This window comes from Lolium rigidum, chromosome 3 (genome assembly GCF_022539505.1).
Source record: "Lolium rigidum isolate FL_2022 chromosome 3, APGP_CSIRO_Lrig_0.1, whole genome shotgun sequence".
NCBI classification, from domain to species: Eukaryota; Viridiplantae; Streptophyta; class Magnoliopsida; order Poales; family Poaceae; genus Lolium; species Lolium rigidum.
The window spans coordinates 215,344,836-215,367,894 of record NC_061510.1 but is presented as its reverse complement, the minus strand read 5'-3'; the positions used below and the strand labels follow the sequence as shown (position 1 = coordinate 215,367,894).

The 23,059-nt window shown below is 41.6% G+C and overlaps 2 protein-coding genes across 2 annotated transcripts; both read left to right on the top strand.

Annotated features, from left to right (window-relative positions):
• Positions 1-283: 283 nt before the first annotated feature.
• LOC124698963 (transcription factor RF2b-like) lies at positions 284-4,099 on the top strand. The gene is made up of 4 exons (XM_047231342.1): positions 284-765; positions 2,182-2,314; positions 2,756-2,840; positions 3,441-4,099. The coding sequence occupies exons 1-4, from the start codon at positions 284-286 to the stop codon at positions 3,800-3,802; spliced, it is 1,062 nt and encodes a 353-aa protein (XP_047087298.1). The 3' UTR covers positions 3,803-4,099.
• Positions 4,100-7,711: 3,612 nt separating this feature from the next.
• LOC124702990 (nardilysin-like) lies at positions 7,712-20,613 on the top strand. The gene is given in 20 exon segments (XM_047235185.1): positions 7,712-8,090; positions 8,431-8,506; positions 8,618-8,664; positions 9,756-9,868; positions 9,967-10,040; positions 10,148-10,243; positions 10,325-10,444; positions 10,551-10,784; positions 11,342-11,490; positions 11,933-12,089; positions 12,168-12,323; positions 13,790-14,166; positions 14,744-14,893; positions 15,315-15,432; positions 15,435-15,496; positions 16,515-16,718; positions 17,053-17,159; positions 17,624-17,777; positions 18,911-19,032; positions 19,915-20,613. Coding segments are annotated over 20 exon segments (3,093 nt in total). The 5' UTR covers positions 7,712-7,760; the 3' UTR covers positions 20,162-20,613.
• Positions 20,614-23,059: the final 2,446 nt, after the last annotated feature.

Sequence of the window (23,059 nt, the reverse complement as noted above, 5' to 3'; positions counted from 1 at the left end):
CACGAGGCCGACCCGCACCGGAAGAATAAGGGAGAGCTCGTCCGTCCGGTCGCCCACGTGAGCGCTCGCATCACCCTTTCCCATTCCTCCTTCCTTCCTTCCTCATCTCATCTCACACATCACAGTCCCAGATCCCACTCCACCCCACCTCTCTTAAAAACCACGAGAGCTACAGGAATACCACAGCAGCCGCAGCAGCCTGCCTGCGCGTCCTATCTACACCACCCTCCTCCTCCAGTCCCCGGCCGGCCCGACCACCCGACCGCGCCGCCTCCCCCAACCAATGCAGCAGCCCAAGCCCGCCGATCCGCCGCCCCGCCCCTTCCCGCCGCCCTCCCCGTCCATGGCCGCCAACGCCAACGCCATGCGCGGCGCGCACCACCGCCGCGCCAGATCTGAGGTCGCCTTCCGCCTCCCGGACGACCTCGACCTCGCCAACGCCGACGCCTCCGCGGCCTTCGACGAGATCGGCTCCGAGGACGACCTCTTCTCCACCTTCATGGACATCGAGAAGATCTCCTCCGGCCCCGCCGCCGCCAACGACCGCGACCGCGACCGCGCCGCCGAGACCTCCTCCCCGCCGCGGCCCAAGCACCGCTACAGCAGCTCCGTCGACGGCTCCGGCCTCTTCTCCGCCGCCGCCAGCGCCGCAAGGAAGGACGCCGCCGCCGCACAGGCGCTCGCCGATGTCCTCGAGGCCAAGAAGGCCATGTCCCCCGAGCAGCTCGCAGAGCTTGCGGCCATTGACCCCAAGCGAGCCAAAAGGTGCCGCCATCCCCGATCTCTCCCTCACACCCACTCCTCCGCCCCTCACTGCTGCTCGGTTGCCTATGCGTGCTGCGTAGATGCGGAATGTTAACTCTTCTGTCTAGTTGGTAGGGATATAACCGTACTACACTACAGATCACTTCTTTCGTTCTTCCGAGGTGGCGGGCGATGACGTGAGAAATGCAAGGACAATTATCATGCTTTTCTTTACAGAAACGCCTACAGCTTAGGGAAACGATGCTCATTTTGGCCTTTCTGTACATATACGTACTGTGGGTAGATGGTGTTGGATGGTTGGCTGGCAGGTTGGAAGTTAAGACCTTGGTAGGTGGGATTATGGATAACTGCATGTTCCTGTTAGATGGCTGGGCTGTACGTATAGTGCTGGAGAGTTGGGTAGTTAACCAAGATTTCCAGGAAAAGGGCAGCTGCTGTGATTCACTTAATTTCTTACTTGCAGTGTGCTGAGACGCGATTTAGTTTTCAGGATTAGACTGCTACTACGGGGGCTTAGTACCGATGCATAGAAATGGAGCAGGCTACACACTAGGCTTGTGGGGCATGCAAATTTATTATGACTAATTCAATGGCTTGATTGCGAAAGGAAGTAGGAGACCAATGATAGCTGATACATGACAGTTTTTTCCTTTCTCGCCTACACTTTTCGGTTGGAATCATTCCTTCAAGTCATTCATAGCCAATCGAATTGGTGAAAGTGACATCGCACTGTACAAAACTTATCTGCTAGCTAGCTGTAAACAGCTGGATTTTCATTTCTGAAACTCTCATTTTCTTCTAAAGATTTGATGCATCAGTTAGTCTTTTCTGTATGCTGGAAACTTTTGATGCCGCTTGCAAGGCTGCAATGTACTCCTGTCTCCAAAGTTAGTTTTTTTTTAAAAAAAAAAACAGCATGGTGGGGACATTGCCAGTGATAATTGTCATTGTAAACAAATTTTCACAGCTCAACAAACATCTGATTTTATACTTTTAATAAGATCTTCACCATCCAAACTTCAAAGTGGATATTTTTTATTTACAGTAAAATGCATGGTGCATCAAAATTGAATGCATTTAAAAGAAATGTTCACCAGTTCACCTTGAAGTTATGTGTACAGCCAGGTTTCAGCCATATAATGTTCTAAGTAAGCTTGTTCTGGCTCTTATGGCACACTCTATTTTTTTAGGATCCTGATCCATGGGTGCTTTGAATTTGTGCATTCTGTTTGTCATGAAAAAGGAAATTGAAGGTGCATTTACAATACAAATACTTGGGCATTACTAGTTGAAGGTGCATTTACAAGGCATGAGTTCTGCTAGGCCCCATAGTCTTTAATATCCAAGATGTTTTTCCTAACAAGATTCAAAACATTTGGAGGCTTGTGTTAACTCTCTAAGTTTGTTGTCGCGCAGAATTCTAGCAAACAGACAATCTGCGGCTCGATCAAAAGAAAGAAAGGCTCGTTATATGACAGAACTCGAGAGGAAGGTTCAAACTCTTCAGACTGAAGCGACTACTCTCTCAGCTCAGCTCACACTATTTCAGGTACACTTTTACCGCTTGCTTTTCGTCTATCTGTTGTCTCATGGGTATCACAGTAAGTCCATGTAGTTTTTTGCAGTAGCAAAATAAGCTGGCCGTATATCGTAATTACTAGGCAACTACCAGATTAGAGCTTCTTTGCAGATCGAATCTGACTTCTTTGAATGTAATCATGTATGGACTAGGACTTGCACATGCTGTGATAAATCTATAGACCCAGTGGATTATTATATGTTGTTATGGGAGCTTTTAGGAGAGTTAATCCTGATTCTCTGCATGAGAGAATAAATAATTGTGTTGATTGTTGACTTTGACTGTCTCGTTCTAGGGGTTGCTATATTTTTATGCTGTTGACTTTGAAGGAGCATCAAGCTTCTAGGATTGCTGCGCTGTTGAGTTGAATGACTTGATGCCCATTAAATGTTGTGTTTTATTAACTCGCAGAGAGATACAACTGGGCTTTCTTCAGAAAATGCAGAGCTCAAGATAAGGTTGCAGGCCATGGAGCAACAAGCTCAATTGCGTGATGGTAATCATTTTTCCCTTTGATTATATTAATAATGATACTGTAGTTTTCAGTTTTGATACTTTTCAGTAACATAACTATTTATAAAACTGGCATGTCTTGGAACTGATATTAGATCTCATCCAAAACAGTAATCAGGTTCTGTTTGCTCACTCTGTTTCATGTTATAAGTCAGTCTAGGCTTATAGTTTTTTCCATTGCTTCAGTCATTGTTTCTGGTGAAAGTAAAACTTGACATTATTTTAGTCATCCGGTGCTCTTTTCTTATTTGCAGTACTCCCTCCGATTCATATTACTTGACACTAGTATGGATGTACCTAAAACTAAGATATGTCTAGATACATCTATATTAGGTGCAACTGATATGGCTTGGAGGGAGTATTATACATGTACTTTATGTTTTTTCTTGTAATAGACACCTGGAATAAGGTTACCTTTGGCTTCATCAAATCACCACATATATTGCATTCGTTACTAGAATACCTATAATATGAGGAACATAGTGATTTGTACTGGACCAGTGTAGAACAAAGTGGTGATTGTAATTTGCTTTTGTTAGAATACCTATGCCTAATGGTGTAAAAAACCTGGTATATCGTGCAGCTCTGAATGACGCGCTGAAGCAGGAAGTGGAGAGGCTTAAGATGGCTACCGGTGAGATGTCAAATTCCAGTGACGCATATAGCATGGGATTGCAACATGTCCTATACAACTCTTCCTTCTTCCCGCAATCCCAACAAAACACAGCCCAGCACCAGGGTGGTACCCGGTTTCCACCCCCATTCCACCCACCTCATCCGAATGTACCAAACCATCAGATGCTCTCCCACCCAAACACACTCTCAGATATCATGCAGCAGGACCATCTTGCACGGCTCCAGGGTTTGGACATCAGCAAAGGGCATCCAGTTGTGAAGTCAGAGAGCAGCTCGATCTCTGCCAGCGAAAGCAGCAGCACCTTCTAACCTGGCCTATCCTGATCGAGTACTCAGTTTCATTAGATTCCTTTGTTCATAGCCTGACATCCTTGTGCTGTTTCTGGTTCTGTAAGCTCAATTTTTCATTCATTTGTTCGATTTAGTTGAAATTCATTGTAATCTCAGTTGCTGATTTTGTAGACACAAACCCTGTGTTCCTCCCACCTGTTTGTATCGGGTTCATTTCCTGTGTGGATGTAGTTTGGGATTATATTGGGAAAATGGGAGTGGCTTTCTCCCAAATACTTGTGTTCTTTTCAGTTGTTGAGACTGACTTTTTCCTCATCAGAACAGAATGATTGTGTGGTGTTTATCGTAGTGTGGAGCTAGTTTTTCTTGTGATATATTGTGTGTATTTAGCATTTGTGCGTGCACATGACTAGTATTTTAAAGCACTAATTTTATGATCAAGAAATCGAAATGCATATGTTTCTTTTCATGGGGTTTTGAAAAGGAAATAGGCAGATGCATGTTTATTGCATCAATCTGCTCTACTCTGTCAAGCGCATATAAAGATAGCGTCTTGGAGCAGGAGTGATGTTTGGCTTTTGCTTGCATATATGTTCCTTTTATTTTAAAATAATGCATCTTTGATACATTTTGGAATGTTAAAAAGTTGCAAACAAAAAAACTTACATGTGCATGTTCACATGCTACGTGTGCGCCCCATGAAAAATTGACTTGTCAATTGAGCTATGTAAAAAAAAAACAAAAAATTGGTGCTAAAAATACTGCTTTGTTGAGACATGTTTTGTCTTTTTTACATCGATCGAAACTGTACGAACGCAAATAGATTGTTGAGTTGTACATGCGGAATTTTTTGTTAGAACTTTTTGAACAATTAGAAATACGTTTTTTTTAGGGTGGAAGGAGCATATGCACCCGTGAGCTGCATCCCTAAACAGACCAATAGATCAGCATTTCGATCCGGTATTAAAAGTCCAGCAACATGCCCCCCTCTCGGGTGTGGCCTATTCCCCACAGTCACTTGTCCATGGTTAGCAATGTGAGCTTTCATCCTACCCTCTTCCCTTGATTCCCTACCCCCTCCCCCGCTCTCATGTGCTCGTTGCTGAGGTGGCACGTCCTGGCTGGGCCACTAGAACCAGCGTGCAACGGATATAAGGTTGAGTTCAACAAGAGTGGGCCAAATCACCACAAATAGTGACTATTTACTTTTGGTGTGTCGAGATAAATTATATTTTTGTGTAAAAGTCAGAGGAAAGGATGGGCCATGACCCTCCGACTATGACTAGAACCCTAGTCGTAACGACTTGGGATGTCGCCTCCTCCTCCTTCTACGCCCCTGTTGGTGGCTTTAAAAGGCCTAATAGGCAATTTTAGCTTTAAGCCAAAAGCCAAAGCCAAAATCATTTATTCATGTGCTTCTTTGGGCCTTAGAGATAAAAAACAGCCTAACTAGACAACTCATAGTCTCGCAGCTTTCCTCCTTTTGCGTCACCCATCGTCATTGGCACAGTCTCCTCCTCCTCTAGTGTCGAATGCTCTTACCACGGTCTCCTCCTTATGTGCCCCCACCCCCCTCTTCCGCACACCACCGGTTCAGCTTCCTCTGGCCCCTGCCAGGGTCTCCTTTGACACGCCATCTCTACACGCCTCCCGCTCCAAACCGTCCAAATGCTGGCAAGGATATTTTTCCTTCTTTTTGGTTGAATGTATCTATGAGTGGGTGAAGTTCGAAGTGATTTTGATGGTGAATGGCTATGTGGAAGTATTGACAAATCGCCCATAATTGTAATGAAATGCATATGTGAATTTGGTGCCTATTTCTTTGACAATTGTAATGAAAATGCATATGATAATTTAACGTTAATTTTGATGGGATGCATATGTAAAAATCGTTAATAATTTAGGTGTGTGTCAAATTGTTCATATATGAAATGCCATTGTTAACAGAACTGTCACATGTTTTTTTTTTGAGAAACACAGTACAAACGCAGACGCTCATATACACGCGCATACACTCACCCCTATGAACGCACACACGCACACCCTACCCCTATGAGCACCTCCGAAAGACTAAGCTAGCGGATTGGATCTTGAAATTGACGAAGTCACCATAGGCGCCTCGCTGTCGACAGGAACGTCGCCTCCCACTGAATGAATATTCCGCCTTTATGAGACACACAGGTGTCAAACCTGGGGTTTGAACTCTGGTGGGCTGGGGGTACAACCACCCTCCTAACCACCCAACCTCAGGTTGGTTCTCAGAACTGTCACATGTTATGTGTTATGTCTAGATGAAAGTTTGGCATCCTTTCATTTTTTCTGAACTGTATTGAGTTCTTTCCCATGAATGATGGATGCGATTCAATGTGGGGGGGACTACACAAGTCAAGATGGCATATAGTTGTGTGCTTCACACAAAAGCAATGGTTGTAATGCCCGATTCCATAGTTGGCAGTAAGTATCCGACAAGGTATATTGGAAGAGGATAGTCGAGCACTACCATGCCAATAAGTTCAAGTCTGATGGAAGGGCAAAATCTCCTTGAGCACCCTTCAGCTACCATTCAGAAGGTTTTTATGACCAAGTTGAGCGTAGTCACCCAAGCAACATACATACTTATAAAGAGCATGTAACTACACAATTTTTTTTTTGTATATCTATAACATAAGTTTGGTGCAACTTAGTGAAGCACATGCATCGTATTCTTCCAAAGAGGAACAAGTCCATCCAATCTCTTCCTTGTTGGCCTAAGGTGAAGAAATATGAGAAGTTCCAACACTAAACCACATGAAGGGGTTAAGACCTATCGGGCTTAGAGTCCATCAGAGGTGGGTGGCATTCATGAAGCATAAGATGATGATGTCACCAAGAGTCCAATTCGTGACTCATCATGATCACCGAAGAAGAGACCAACATGTAGGAAGGCGGCCAAGGAGACGATTAAAGATAAGAGGGAAAAGTGCACGATACAAGGTGGATCTACAAGTTTTGATGGTGTATTGTTTAAGGATAATGTTTGTGGATTCAAGGACATAAGATCATGTTCTGCGATGTTAATACCTTGGAGCATGATGTGAGGACGTACGTTTTGGTAGTGAGGTTGCATATTATGCGAAGTTAGCTTAGGTACTCTAAAAATGGTGGTTTGGAGATGAGCTTGGTGGTGGTAGCGCGGGTTTCAATGAAGATGGCCATGGTGGCTTTGGGGTGTATTTGGTGGCGATACGGTACGAGCCACATTTGATGATGGATAATTTGTGACATTTGATTAGGCAGGATCATCTTCACTCATATGTGCCAAAGGCTAAAAGATGTGAGAAATATGGTAAGGGTAAAGAAACTTATCACAACATCTAAGTATGGCATATAAACTGCTAAGCTAAGTAAATTTCTTTTGACCATATTATTTATATTGAAATGAAATTTTTAATTACTTATAGCGCTAACGGATATGAATATGATAAAATAAGCTTAAATAGGTTACCAAGTGCTCCCTCCAATTCACTAATGTAAGATGTTTTAGTTTTTAGTAGATTCATCGATTTGGTATGTATCTAGTCTATTTTTAGTGTGTAAATTCACTCACTATGGTGTGTATCTAATCACTTTGCAGCGTTTAAAACGCCATATATTTGCAAACGGAGGGAGTAGCTCCTATGAAATTCCATGGTATGATAAACATATATATATGTGGATTCTTAGAAGGATTATTACACCTCTCTATTTTTTCTATCCAAAGCTCTTTTGCCCAATGGCGTATGCCCCCGTTTTAGACAAGTGATTCGTTGATGCCTTGATGCCCTACACTACAACTCTTCATAGCCTATGCAACCCTAATAAACAAGGGGCCCCAGTAAACGAAACCGAGATATATAAACGAAAGAAACAGGGGAGGAGGCGGGCTCCGACTGACGCCCCACGACTATCTCCCACCACCTCCTCCTCTCGTATCTACAGGCGGCGGCGGGCGGCCGAGATGGCGGCGGCTGCGTCGCGCGACGACGAGCTGGTGGTCAAGTCTCCCAGCGACAAGCGCTCCTACCGCCTCCTCCGCCTCGCCAACGGCCTCTGCGCCCTCCTCGTCCACGACCCCGAGATCTACGCCGACGGCGGCCCTGCCCCCAAGCCCGGCGAAGACGTGGACATGGAGGACGGGGATGATGATGAAGATGACGAGGACGAGGACGACGAAGAGTATAGCGACGAGGAGGGGGATGACGACGACGAAGAAGACGACGAGGATGATGATGGGAGCGAGCCGAAGAGGAAGAAGGAGAAGGGCGGCTCTGAGCCAGTCATTAAGAAGGTAGCAATGCGTTTTTGCTCTTACAGGCATTCACTTACTTTACTCAAACTACTTTTGCTAGTACATTAGGTCACTCTCGTCTGCTGTGGCTGTGATGCCGCGTTATGAACAGTAGCTGGATCTAGCGTGATTTAGTGGTGTTGGCAACGATCAGTCAGGTGGAGTAATAAACAGTGTAATTGAAATTGGACTGTTGAGAGTAACTCGTTCATTCAAGTTTTTTTCCCCTGTATAATTCTGCAAGTGCTAGGGTGGATTTCGATCGCTGCGAGTACTGCTGCCTGTTGCAAGTTTGATGTTTTGGTTTTACTTGTGCTTACATGACGCATTGGATTTTCAGGCTGCTGCTGCAATGTGTGTTGGAATGGGCAGCTTTACCGACCCTCCAAACGCACAGGGCTTGGCTCATTTTCTAGGTATGCAATCATTGACCTCAAAACAAGTAACCCTTCTGTTTGATGCTACCCAAAAGACACCAGTCTGATGATCTAGTTTATAGTAATCTCAAAGTCCAATTTTTTTTGCAGAGCACATGCTTTTTATGGGGAGCTCTGAATTTCCAGATGAAAACGAGGTTTGTACAATGTGCATGCTTTTATGCCCCTTTCTTCTGTTCTGTGTGTCAAACCCTAAAATTAGCTGTATATGAGAACGTTTTGTGTGTTTTGATGCCCGGTTCCCTTATTTCTATTACCATCACATGTTCTGTTTGGATCAATGTTTTGAATAGTGTGCGGTGGAAACATTGCCCTGAAGTGTTATTTTTCTGTGAATAGCGTATACTGGTGATATAGCATGAAAACACGCTCTCTCAGCTATGTAGTTACTAGACTAGTCAACATTCAATGGAATTTTTAGACGGCAATACTATTGCATAATGATTCTATTAGCAAACCTTCTTCCTCCGATGAATGTAACTCCTCTTTTCCCCCTCTTTTCCATGTGAAGGATGTGGACTTGCAACTTGTTTATTCTCCTTTACTAACTCCATTTCTTTCTACAAGGCATACTACTCTTATAATCTAGTTGCAAAATTAAGACATGTATACATGCAATTGAACAGATGTTAGTTTCTTAGATTTATTTCTTCTGTTCTGCCCTTATTTCTTCATTCTGTTCCTAAGCATTATGCATGTCTATCCACGGAGACAATCATAGCTGTTTCTACAATACTTAATGGCAAGCTCTTTAATCATTAATACTTGTGCCTAGTAAAAATATACCTTGCAGACGGAAATAAGGGAGTGATATACGAATGAACCATTAGAATAAAATACAAACTCTCCTTGTGTTAGGGCAAAAACCTGAAACAGTGAAACATCTTTGTTTAGAAGTGCTACACAGTACTTGGTGCTGCACACTAGAGGACTATAGGGCCGCTACATCTGCACAAATGGGTGATACAACGACAGCAGCCAGCCGCTATGTAGCGGCCCTTTCTCTACTGTAGTATTCTGTAGTGCTGGCCTGCTGGCACACTACCTATGCTATGAATAATGGTTCGTATAGTCCCTGGGCTTTTGCATCGATTTGTCTCACATGCAAAGTTGATTTGTCTTACCTTTGCAAAATGCTATCTATTTCCTAATAATTTATTTATGGAGACCTTAATTTTGTAGATTTGGTGAAAGCTTTTATATTAATTTGATAAATATTCTTATGTAGTATGACAGTTACTTGTCCAAACATGGTGGTTCGTCAAATGCTTTTACTGAAACTGAATACACATGCTACCATTTTGAGGTCAAGCGAGAGTATCTAAAGGGAGCATTGGACAGGTAGTTATCATCTGCTCTTCTTCATTCTAATGTTTTTCTCTATAAACTAAATTCCCAGTTCAAGTTTACACTAATACATTGTTTTGATTCATTCTTAGATTTTCTCAGTTCTTTGTATCACCCCTTGTTAAGGCTGAAGCTATGGACCGTGAGATATTAGCAGTAGACTCAGGTATGTGTTTTTTCTTTCTTTTTAACCAAGCAACCACTGCTAGTTATTGTTTTCCTGTCTAAATTATCCGTTGTAATTTTGTTGCTTTGACTATTATGTTTTGTTAGAGTTCAACCAAGTTCTGCAAAGCGATAGCTGCCGTCTTTACCAACTGCAGTCCCATACTTGCTCTCAAGGGCACCCGTTGAATAGATTTACCTGGGGTATGATTATCATCTGGTTGTTTTTATGTAGTGCTATCCATTTGAATTTTACTAGTGCTGAACTTTTGAGACTATCTATAGGAAACAAGAAAAGCCTGGTGGATGCAATGGGCAGTGGAATAAATCTGAGGGAAGAGATTTTGCAGATGTACACGAGTAACTATCACGCAGGGATGATGAAGCTTGTTATGATTGGGGGAGGTGAGGCTTGTTAACTATTTTAAATTTTGTGTTCACTAACTCATTAAAATGAATTGATGCTCTTGTTCTCTAGCTATTCATTAGATGTATGGTTCATTTGTTTCAGAACCCCTTGACACTCTAGAAGCTTGGACCTTGGAGCTATTCAGTAAGGTTAAAGCTGGTCCTCTGTTAGATATAAGTCCAAAGACTGATATGCCTTTCTGGAAATCTGGTAAACTTTATAAGCTAGAGGCTGTCAGAGATATTCACAGTCTTTTCCTGTCATGGACACTTCCTTGTCTGCACAAGGAATACATGAAGAAACCAGAAGATTACTTGGCACATCTTCTTGGTCATGGTAAATAATTTCTTCCTATAGGGGTAACCTTTTGCTCTTCGGCGCAGGTGCTGCATCTTTTATTGTATGTTGAATACTAAGCATGCACTTGGTTTCCTCTTCAAATATTTGTTTCATTATGTTTTCCTCTCTTGAGGGTTTTCAAGCTGCTTAATAGTAGCCATTCTTTCCTTTTAGGTTCAAATCCTGACAATGTATTCACCTTGATTTATTATGATAGTATCAGTTGGATTACAGATTACCCGATTGAATAGATATTCTTATGTATTATGTCCTTGATTGGGCTGAGTCCTGTATACCTCACCTGCAGGGATTTGCTGAATGTCCTTTATTCTTTGTTTAGGGTTATCTTATTCTATGTTAACGTCTGGAAATTTTGTATTCTTTGCAGCACACTAGCTCTTTATGAAACCTTTTGCATTATAAAAAAAATCAATAAAAAAATCCAATGGTGGTTACTATCTTAATTTAGTGTGTATTTGGAGCATGCAGAGGTCTGTTCTTCATGTAATCATGCCCTTCCATTCAGCAACTGATCATCTTGTTTTTATTTTCAGAGGGCAAGGGAAGCTTACTTTATTCTTTGAAAGCTAGAGGTTTGGCTAGCTCATTGAGTGCTGGCGTTGGCAGTGGAGGAGCACAACGATCCTCATATGCCTATGTCTTTGAAATGTCCATACGCCTTACTGATTCAGGACTTATAAATGTATGAAGGTTCAGACGATGTTTACATTTCTAATTATGCATATCTTTGTTGGCTGAGACTTTTTTTCTTCTCAAATCGAAGTACTTTAGTGTTTACATTATCATTTTACTGTTGCATTTAACAACATCCCAGCAATGCCTTCTGCTGAGGAACACGTGATTGTCTTAATGTTGGGGTCAGTTTGTACCTCCAATCCTTAACTGCCAAACATTATTGAGACTAATAATCTTCAGGATATTGTAACTAGCAGCAATACATCCAGTCTTTGGATAAATTCATGTATTCACATGTACTCCCTCTGTCCCATGAAACATGTCGGAATGCACCCAAATTTAGACAAAGTTAAGACAAGTTTCATAGGACGGAGGGAGTATAACTATTTTCTTGCTAGAGAAGCATATTAATAATTTGTAACATTGTCTGATATCGAATGCTTTTGCAGCACTTCGAGGTCATTACAGCTGTGTACCAATATATAAATTTACTTAAGCAGACTGAGCCTCAAGAATGGATATTTAAGGAACTCCAGGACATTGGGTACATGGAGTTCAGATTTGCAGAAGAACAACCTCCAGATGATTATGTAGTAGATCTTTCAGGTCATCACCTTCTCCATGTTTGTTTCTCTTAATTTGTATATAATAGATGCATGGTTTACTTATACTCTTACTTTGCAGAAAATATGTTATTTTATTCTGAAAAGCACATCATTTCTGGAGAATATATTTACGAGGAATGGGAGCCGGAGTTAGTCAAGCATGTTCTGAGCTTCTTCCATCCAGACAACATGAGAGTTGACATACTTAGCAGATCATTTGATAAGCAGTCCCAGGGTAACCAGTCCATCTTGTCAGTTTTTTTCTCCTATGCCAGGCTCCTGAACACTAGACTCGTGCAGCATTGTGCAAGTTGTTCAAAGTTTCAAGTTAACATTGTTATGGCAACATTTGATGCTCCTGTGTTATATCATGATTCTTTTTTTTTTTCGATAAAGGATGCTTTTATTACTTCAAGAAGCAATTACATCCAGCCTCTGCATAACCAGGATGCACACAGCCGTTTGTTGTCTCAAGTGACCAAAGTTACATAAAACAAAACTAGGCGAGATACATATCGGAACGATGAATCATATGACGCCTAAGATGTAGGTGGAGCTACTATCCGTAGACTATGCTGCCACCCATGTAGGGAAAAAGTATCCCTCACCGTATCCTCCAACCGTGTACAGACCTCCGTAAATAGGTCTCGGTTCTCCACACGCTGAAGAGGTAACCACGAACGGAGAATACCTGTGCATCTGTAGATGACCTGCAACAAAGAGCAATTTTTGTCATTAAAGATCTTGTCATTTCTACATAGCCAGAGCGCCCAGATAACTGCAAGCGCCCCCATCCTAAGAAGCAATTTAAACCTTGAGTCGATACCATGAAGCCAATTGCCAAAGACATTAGCGACACTAGTCGGAGGATACAAGGTAGACGCTACTTGGATGACTGACCATATAGATCTCGCAAACTGGCACTGGAAGAATAAATGTTTGATGGTTTCATCATGATGACAAAAAACACATCGTGTACTTCCGTGCCAATTCCGCTTAACAAGATTGTCTTTGGTGAGAATAACCCCGCGACGAAGATACCATCCAAATTTTTTAATTTTGAATGGTATCTTCATCTTCCAAATCTTTTTATTATTATCAACTGGTAAATCAGAAAGCAGGATCGCATTGTATAAAGATTTTACAGAAAAAGTACCATCTACATGGAGATTCCATCGAAATTCATCTGGTTCTGGCGATAAATGAATATCTCCAAGCCGCTGAATTAGATTGTTCCATGCCACTAGCCTTTGTCCAAGTAAAACATAAATGAATATCATGATTCTTGATCACCATATTGCTCGGCCTTACTATCGTACTACAGTACTAGTCAAATGAGATGCCTCATGTTGTCTTCATTATACTTATGTTTTCTCCTTGTAGTGTATAAAGAATGAAATGATTATTTTACATTCTATATCCATTATTCTAGTATGGTTTTGTAGCCATAATAATAATAATGCTATTTCATGCTTTGACCTAGACATGCAACTTTCCATAATTGAAACTCATCCTATTTGTAGAGTTGTATGGAGCAACAGCTTGTTCAGTTTGTGAGTTCGTACTTGACATTATGTTTACACCAAATGCTGGAAAGTTAGGCTAATAATGGGACCAAGTCACAGTTTGTTCAACTGCGTATTATGCATGTTGTCTTGTGGTATTGACTGTTGCATTTCTGATACAGTCTATTTCTTGCAGATATTAGATGTGAACCTTGGTTTGGTTCACCGTACATTGAAGAGGATATCCCGTCATCTTTGATTGAAAGCTGGAGAAACCCTGCACAGATGGATGCTAATTTTCATTTACCTCGGAAGAATGAATTTATCCCAGGGGACTTCAGTCTGCGGAATTCTAACATTCCTAAATTGTCAGACGATGATAATCCTCAGTGTATTGTGGATGAACCGTTCATAAAGCTCTGGCACAAGATGGATAATGCATTTAATGTTCCTCGTGCAAATGCATACTTTTTGATTTCTATCAAGGATGGCTGTAGCAGCCTTAGAAACTCTGTCCTGACAGATCTGTTTGCAAATCTTCTTAAAGATGAGCTAAATGAGGTCCTCTATCAGGTGGGTATTATTGAATTTATTTCAACGTTTGTTTGATGAGCTTACCGTAGAATTTTATGTTCTTCGGCGTAAATTGCACATTTGATGTGCTTTTCAAGACTATGAACAAGTTTTATCAGCAGTAGTTCTTGTGGTTGTGGATACTTTGATGGTGCTGCTAATGTTTGTCACTATTCAACTTAATTAAGAGTGAACATTTACATCTGATACGGTGTAAATGAGAAGGCTTGACATTAGTTGGATAGCTGGCATTTGCAACGGATCCAAAATCCTTTATTGATGCAAAGTTTCACATAGGGTGTTTTATCCATATAAATTAGGGATCATCTCTGTCTACTGAATTTTATTTGTGCAGTATTGTTTTACGAAGTTTTTGTTCTAGCTACTATCGAATATTTCGATTTGCTGTCTTGCTTCCCAGATCAGATATCAGATGACCAACTTTCGTCTCTGTTCCCATATTTTTGTATTTACAATTTTATTTGTGTTGAAATCACAGTATCTGCAATCTTATTGACTATTGTTAATTGGTTAGGCCTATCTGAACTATATCTTACAATTGGTTTATGACTCCCAGGCTTCTGTGGCTAAACTTGAGACATCGTTATCTGTTGTTGGTAGCAACCTTGAGTTAAAGCTTTACGGATACAATGACAAGCTGTCCGTCCTGCTGTCCCACATCTTGGCTGCTTCTCAATCCTTTTCTCCGAAGATGGATAGGTTTGAGGTAATATGTTTCTATGCTGAAGACATGATAGATTATATTGAATATAAATGTGGTAATGTATTTTTTTTCATATGTTTGCCTACAGCTCTGTACCTTCTCCTTTAACTTCCACAGGAAAAGTGGATAACTTAAATTGACGATTGTTCTTGTAATTGTTAACGTGATCAAATTAGGAAAACAATTCATTCATTTGGTCCAACTTCATGTTTTCTGCCTTAGTTATCGACATAGTTATCTTCCAGCGAGAGAAGCTTGTCAACTGAGTGCAGCCTAACCACTTGTGTGACTGGCTTATACAGTTCTTTTGGTTTTCACCTTACTAGTTGTTAACATATAGATAAGAGAATTCAAGAAAGCACAAAACCGTCTATAGACCTCTGCATCTTAGTATTTATATACAGTTTTATTGTGCACTCACCAGGTCATCAAGGAGGATCTGGAAAGAGCTTACAAAAACACTAATATGAAGCCTATGAGCCATTCCACCTACTTGAGGCTACAATTCTTACGAAAAATATTCTGGGATGTCGATGAAAACGTAAAGTTCTTGCAACGTTAACCTTTTCTGATCTGGCAGAATTTGTTCCAAAGCTTCTTTCTCAAGTAAGTACGACGTTGATGTTTATATCTGCAATATTTCTGGTACTGCCTGTTCTTACATGTATCAAATGATATCCAAGAATGAAGAACGCTTGCTGACAGTATGGTTCTGATAAAAAAATACTGGAATGTTTTTTTTTATCATGCATACATTTGCTATTGAGGCCATTTGGCAGCTTTATAAATCTGCCACGGGAAAGATTCTCGTATGTGCTCCTTCCAATGCTGCCGCAGACCATATATTGGAAAAACTGGTTTCTACTTCCTGTCTGTTTTTGAAAGAACATATCTTTAGGCTGAATTCTCCTAAGCGAAAGTTCAACAAAATGAAACCTTCTCTTTTGGAGTTTTGCTTCTATGAAAATGAGGAGTTAAGGTGTCCTCCGGTGAAAGCGTTAAAGAGATACAACATAGTTATTTCAACCAACATGAGTTCATCAACCCTGTGGGGTTTTTTTGAATCCAAGAAAATATGTGTGAAATGGTCTTCAGGAATACCCCACAGGGTTGATGAACTCATGTTGGTTGAAATAACTATGTTGTATCTCTTTAACGCTTTCACCGGAGGACACCTTAACTCCTCATTTTCATAGAAGCAAAACTCCAAAAGAGAAGGTTTCATTTTGTTGAACTTTCGCTTAGGAGAATTCAGCCTAAAGATATGTTCTTTCAAGAACAGACAGGAAGTAGAAACCAATTTTTTACAATATATGGTCTGCGGCAGCATTGGAAGGAGCACATACGAGAATCTTTCCCCTGGCAGATTTATAAAGCTGCCAAATGGCCTCAATAAGGGTACAGGTTTGGAATATCGACAAAGATTTAGCCATGGATAGGGGGTGCGTGGAAGTTAGCTATCCACGTTCCGGAAGCATGACTTGGCTTCGAGATCTTATGGGTTTCAACTCTAGCCTACCCCAACTTGTTTGGGACTGAAAGGCTTGGTTGTTGTTGTTGTTGTTGTTGTTGTTACGCATACATTTGCTAGATTGTATAAATCACTTTCCTTGGACACATGCAGTTGCACATCGAGGGCCTATGTCATGGTAATCTGTCAAAAGAGGAAGCGATAAATATATCAAAAATATTCCAAAATAGTTTGTCGGGACAGGCATTGCCAGAGGAGGCAAGGCATGGGGAAAGTGTTTTTTGCATTCCTCATGGTGCAAATTTTATTAGAAGTGTACGGGTGGAGAATGATCTTGAAGAGAATTCTGTGGTTGAGGTAGGTTATATTCTGGTGCCCTGTTAATTACTGTATACCTTTCTTTAGATCTTAATAACTGTATACTGAAGCATACCTCTATAACTCTATTGCATGTTTCTTGAGATGCTGTTTGAAATTATAAATTGTATGTTAAATAGCATCAGTACCCTTCCTTTCACTGTAATAGTATCCTATTTGTGAGTACCCTGCTATATATAATGCAACCAATTTGATATAGTGCATGGGCATCTGATCTGGAATCTCAGGGAACCTACAAAAGTGTACCCTCAAGAGGCCCTTTTTTCTGCTTTAGGTTAATCAGACAGCCTTCTGATACACCACTTCTTGTTAGGTTTATTTTCCAGTCGAGCAAGACACTGGAAAGGAGTCAACACGACTAAGAGCTATTACAGATCTTTTCAGCAATATCATTGAAGAACCTTGCTTTAATCAGCTGAGGTATTTCTTGTTTTTTCAGATGAAGTCCCATCCACAATACCAAATATAAGAAATAGTTAATTACAGTGGTCCATGCATATTCCTGTTGCTATTAAATGACGTAATGCAACCAGTAATCTCTCTTTTACAGTACTACAATATGGGTAGGGTTAATGCTGCAATTACAACACATGTGATGTCTTCAATTGGAAATGTTGTGGAAAGATGCTCCAAAAAAGTGCACATATTTCAAAATGGTTGGAGTATTATGGATGGTTTTTCCTAGGCTTTTCAAACATATGCATTGTATATTGCACACAATGCCATTTTTTTAAGTAAAGTTTGTTGAAAGTAAAATAGTTTCGGCTGCTCATATTCGTAGATCACATTTTTTAGGAGGGGGAGGGGATGCTTATTATACATCTATTATTATTTATATTCTGCGTCAACCTTGCTAATTGATTTTCTTGGTATTCCAATGATAGAACAAAGGAGCAGCTTGGTTATACTGTGGACTCTAGTCCACGGATGACATACCGCCTTTTGGCGTACTGTTTCCGAGTTATGTCCTCCAAGTATAGCCCTGTTTACCTACAAAGCCGGATTGATAACTTCATTGATGGCGTGTCTGCTTTGCTGGTATGCTTCTATCCAACTTCACAATTCTGCGTTAGTGATGTATTATCTCATATTTTTGCACCTGATAGAAAATGTAGGTTATAGCATATTATATCTAACTACTAAGATTCTACAGGACATGGTAATATTTTGCTGACATGCCACATGCATCAGTTTGATTCTTACAACAGCATAGTGATGATTATCTCTGACCTATGGAAATCGTGCACTCATGTTTTCATAAGTATTTGTTGTCATTTTACTTTTATTCTAAGCAGCAATTCCTAAACAAATTGTCTTTGAGATGTTTTTCTTCATCGTATATTTTATCATTTTAAAATGAACTTTGCTTGACTTTATGGTGTATTCTTGTAATGAACTAATGATGTATCCATGTCTTCATTGAGAAAAATTGTCTTATTAATATGAGAGTGGTGTTTTGGCACATCGGAGCATATGCTCCGTTTATTTTGAAATGCATGTTACACACATTTTGAAATTTCAAAAAAATTGTAATGAAAAATTTGCACGTACATCTTCACGTGCTACGCGCTCACAAAGTCGTTTAATGAAAAATCGACTTGTCGTGTGGCGTGCATAAAAAGACAAAATTCAATGCTAAAAATAAAATTTTTCAGAAGATATTTTTTCTCTTTTTTACATAGACCACAAAAAATATTTGTTCCACGCGAAACTTGACGAACGCACATATATTGTGGAAATGTGCATGTAGAATTTGTTTTCAAAAATTTTCGACATTTCAAAATATAATTTTTTGATAGAGAGCATACGCACTTGGGAGTTGAATTGAATTTCCAAATATTTATATTCATATTCATGTTTAATATGAAAATCCCAAATACAAACTTTTATCACTGATATTGATATTTCTCCGCTGTTCATGCAATTGGAAACACAAAAGATATCTTAAGCTTGGGGAATGCTATTTTATTATTCATAGCTTTTTCCTTGTTCTTGTCTTGTTTGAATTGTCAAAACATTAAGTTGGTTTTGGAATGCTGGTATTCATCTACCCCTGTATTTCTTGTTGTGTTTTGAGGATATATTTTCAAATTTATGAAAGCTGAAAAGTTAATTAATTGGAACTTCAAAATTACTTTCTTACTTTTGGTCAATACCTGTGCTGTTTGAAGGATGGGCTAGAGGAGGAGACTTTTGAGCATCATAAGAGTGGACTAATAGCTGATAAACTCGAAAAGGATCCTTCCCTTAGCTATCAAACTGGTGATTACTGGTCGCAGATTGCCGACAAAAGGTATAACTTCTTTCTTGCTTCAAGTGCAGCTATGGATCATTGGGAACTTGTGTGCAACGAAGTAATTAGTATCTACCTAAGGCTAACTGGTTTAAGATCAAGACTGGGGGTGTTCATTGGTTGGGTCTGACCGCTCAACCTTAACACAACTAAACATGTGCTACATATTTGTCTGGTTATGCATAAACAGTAGAATCTGCCCTCTTTCACTTTCTTCATGCCAATAGTGCGTGTCATGAAGTAAGTCATTTATCTTGCCACACCGTGGATTATCTGAATCCAAGCTCCAAGCTTGGGGGCACCAAGTTGAAGCTTGCAGTTTCATGCGCTTAGACATGCGCTAGGCGACAGAAACATGCCTGACACTCAATCATGCTATGCGTGCGCTTAGGTGAGATAAGCGCTAGGAAGAGGCAAAACTAGGAATTAGCGCCTAGCTTTTTTTGAACCTACACTTGTTAATGGCGAGCTGTGCCTTTCTGCTCCGCATATCCAACAAAAAAAATGCCATAAGGCAGCAGGCCAACAACTGATTGGGAACAAGTTGGAAATGACCAGTTCTTGCTAATTTTCTCGTTAAGCTTTGGAAAAGCAGTGTTTCTGCATGTCTCACTTTTCTCCCCCTCGGTAGTATCACGAAGCACTGCTTATAGAAAGCAATTCAAACGCCTCATATTCTGCAGAATTTGATTGTAACTTTGATCACTTGGCCAAAAGAAACCCCATGTGCCTAAATCATCTGGTTTTTGAAGATAAAACCTGACCAGCAGTTTGAATGACATGCAGTTCAAATTGCCTGGGTACTTTACTTCCGTTGTATATATATATGTAAATGACAACTGATGGATTTCATTAAACGCGTCATGTCTCCTATCATTGTAGGTATATGTTTGATATGTCCAAACTAGAAGCTGAAGAGCTAAGGACAGTTGGGAAGGAGGATGTCATCAGCTGGTACAATACCTACATAAAGCAATCATCTCCAAAGCGTAGACGGTTGGCAATCCATGTGTATGGTTGCAACTCGGATATTGCTGAGGCTGCCAAGCTGCAAGAGCAGTCATGGACTGCAGTTGATGATGTTGAATCCTTGAAGGCTTCGTCTCAATTTTATCTAAGCCTCTGTTGAGGGAAGGATAATCCTATACACTGGCTATCATCTCTGGAGCTCAGATGGGAGCTATCATCTGTGTGGTTGCAGCTTGGACATTTCTGAGGCCGCGATCAAGCTGCAAGAGCATCCGTGTACCATCGATGGTTGATACACAAACAATCCTCTATAGAAAATCGACCACATTGTCAAACATTTCATTAATTGATCTGCAGCTTGTAAATTGATGAGTATCTATTCATTGTCAAGCGGATACAAAATTTAACCTTCTGTTGGTAAGGTGGAGTATAGCAGGTGTTTTGTAGTTCAGTGTGGGCTTCAGTTTTTTAACTAGCAAATGCAGCTTTCTTTTAACTTCGGTCAGAAAATGTAATATTCTTCACTTGCGTGTGTTCATCCTATTTATTTGTACTACATTCTATTATATCAATTTTGATGATAATTTAATGCATGGATTAATTTTTGGCTGTTGTCCAAGATTACCTTGTGTTTCTAATCCTGTAAGTAAGGCTGGCAATGCTGGCAATCAAAGCATTAGTTATGTGTTATTCTCTAGATGACACACGTGATGGCGACAATCAGGTTTCTTCAGAGAATCAAAGCCCTGTGGACAATCACGCCAGTGAACCCTTAACAGCTTCAGTTGGATAATACTTCTGTCAATCGTGATTGTTGCTCTTTATACGGACGCACCCTCTCCCTCCTGAGTCTGGTCGTCATCAGATAAAAAATGACGCTGTCTATGTTTTTTTTAAAATGTCGCTGCCCATCTTAGGGCATGTACAACAGTGTCCACTCAGCTGTCTGTAAGTTGGGCCACGTAGGAACATAGATGACGTGTGAGAAAGAGAGGAGGAAAAACCGTAAGTCCGTCTGCAAAGATACAGACGGTCTGTTCCCGCACAAATCGCTCCCTATCGTCGGCCTTTTTCCCATTGTATCGACTTCGTGGCTTGTCGTGGGTTCGTGACCGGTAGGATCCCGTCTTCTCCTCCACGACGCCTACGTCCATCCAACCAATCGACGTAGGTCCCGAAGAGCGCCGCAGCCTCGTCGTACTCCGGCACCATGACTGGCACTGGCTCCCGAGACCGCGTCCTGTGGCTTGTAGCCGACGAACACGTCGGGGAGCTGTATGCCACAGTCCGCTAATCGATTCCACATCGAGCTTCTTCTGATCGGCTGTCCGATCGATGTACAATGGTGGCTAGATTGGTATACAGATCTGATTGATTTTCCGTTGCTGCAAGTTGCAAAATCCTTTTGCTCCCTGATTTTTAGGGAGCTACAGATAGCAAATAGGCAGACCATTGTAAAAACTGTCTTTACCGTTGTCTATAGTTGACGTGGAGGATTTTACAGACACCAGGGTGTCTAAACTAATATACATGCCCTTAGCGGCTGCCACTGAGTGTCGGAGCCTCCATCGCCGCCGGCTCAGGAACGATTGCCTTGAGCTCGGGGACAAGCAACAACGTGGGAGGTCGGTCACACTCAAATGCGCAGTTCCGCCTTGCCGACCCCCGGTACATCGCGTGTCACCAAACTCGATGTTGTATTGTGATCCAAATTTATTCTAAAGGAAGACTAACTTCTGACGAGTGGAGCGAGGCCCGTCGTAGAATTAAGCCGAAGGGGTGCCCCCGCGGTACGGATCGTTGCCACCACCTATGTATACCTCTTGTAAGCCGTTAGCCAGGATTTATCGGATTATAAGATAATTACCGGTGTTTCTAAACACCTCCCGATATAGTAAAGTATTTGCTGGTTGACGTCGTGGTTTTTCCCCCTTTTGTGTTGGAAGTGGTTTTCCACGTTAAATCTTGTGTCTCCGATGCGTTTTCCTTTATCATTCTTCGTTATTTGGTTGCCGCGTTTATAACACTCGACACCCTTACCTGTCTCCATCACTGTACATAGGAATACACATTCTACGGTAACTAAAGTCGGCTCAGCTCAGAGCTCATAACGGTCACTGGTGAGGGGTATAGCACTGTATTTTGCTGATGTGGCCTAAATTTAACCCCATATGTCAGTCAATGACTGACCAGAGAATTTCTCGAAAAAATGACTATCTAGAGAGACTATTTTTTAGTAATAATAAACTACAAGGACCAAACTAAAAAATGACAGAGCCAGTGAGATTCCCATTCGCTCGTGCTCCACATCCGTGGCAAGACCGGCGCCTCCTTCCTAGAGCTCAGGCACCGCCCTGGCCTCCATCACCGGCCTGTGGTGCCGCCCTCCAGGAGCCTTAGACAAATCTGGCTGCCCCTGCTCCGGTCATCGATGGGCGAGCTCGATCTTCTGCGCTGGGCAACCCTGTGTACCGGCCGCGGCGAGAGGCGAGGACGGAGGTGTGGAGCGAGGGGAAGGTAGTCCCGGCCGCGCAGGCTTGGTCTCCCGACGCGCCCTGGTCATGCATAGTTTGGAAATGGGAATCCGCCGCGAATCCAGTCGGGGGCACAGCCGGCAGCGCGTCTCCGGCGACGTGGAGGATGAACTCCGTGGCCGGTGACATGGGTATACCCTTCGTGTAACCATTATTGGTATACCTGGATCGGCTCGGCCCAATATGGAGAAGGCCCAACAAAGCAACCCGAAGAAGTAGTCGACTAGGACTCTTGTAAAACCTTAGGCTGGTTGCATATATAAAGCTAGCCAGGGCACCCGAAATAAGGAGGAGAAGAAATAGACAACATAGCTCCGCCTACGGCGGCACCCTGTAAACACATCTATGATCATATAGTAGATTGCTAGCAGCACGTAGGGATCCTCCACCGAGGGGACCCGAAGCTAGGTACGTCGTGTGCCTAATCTCGCTCCCGGAATCTCCATCGTCGCTCTCTCCCGAAACCCAAGTCTACAATACGTAGGCATTGTCGAGGTGATCCCTCGTCAATTGGCGCCGTACGT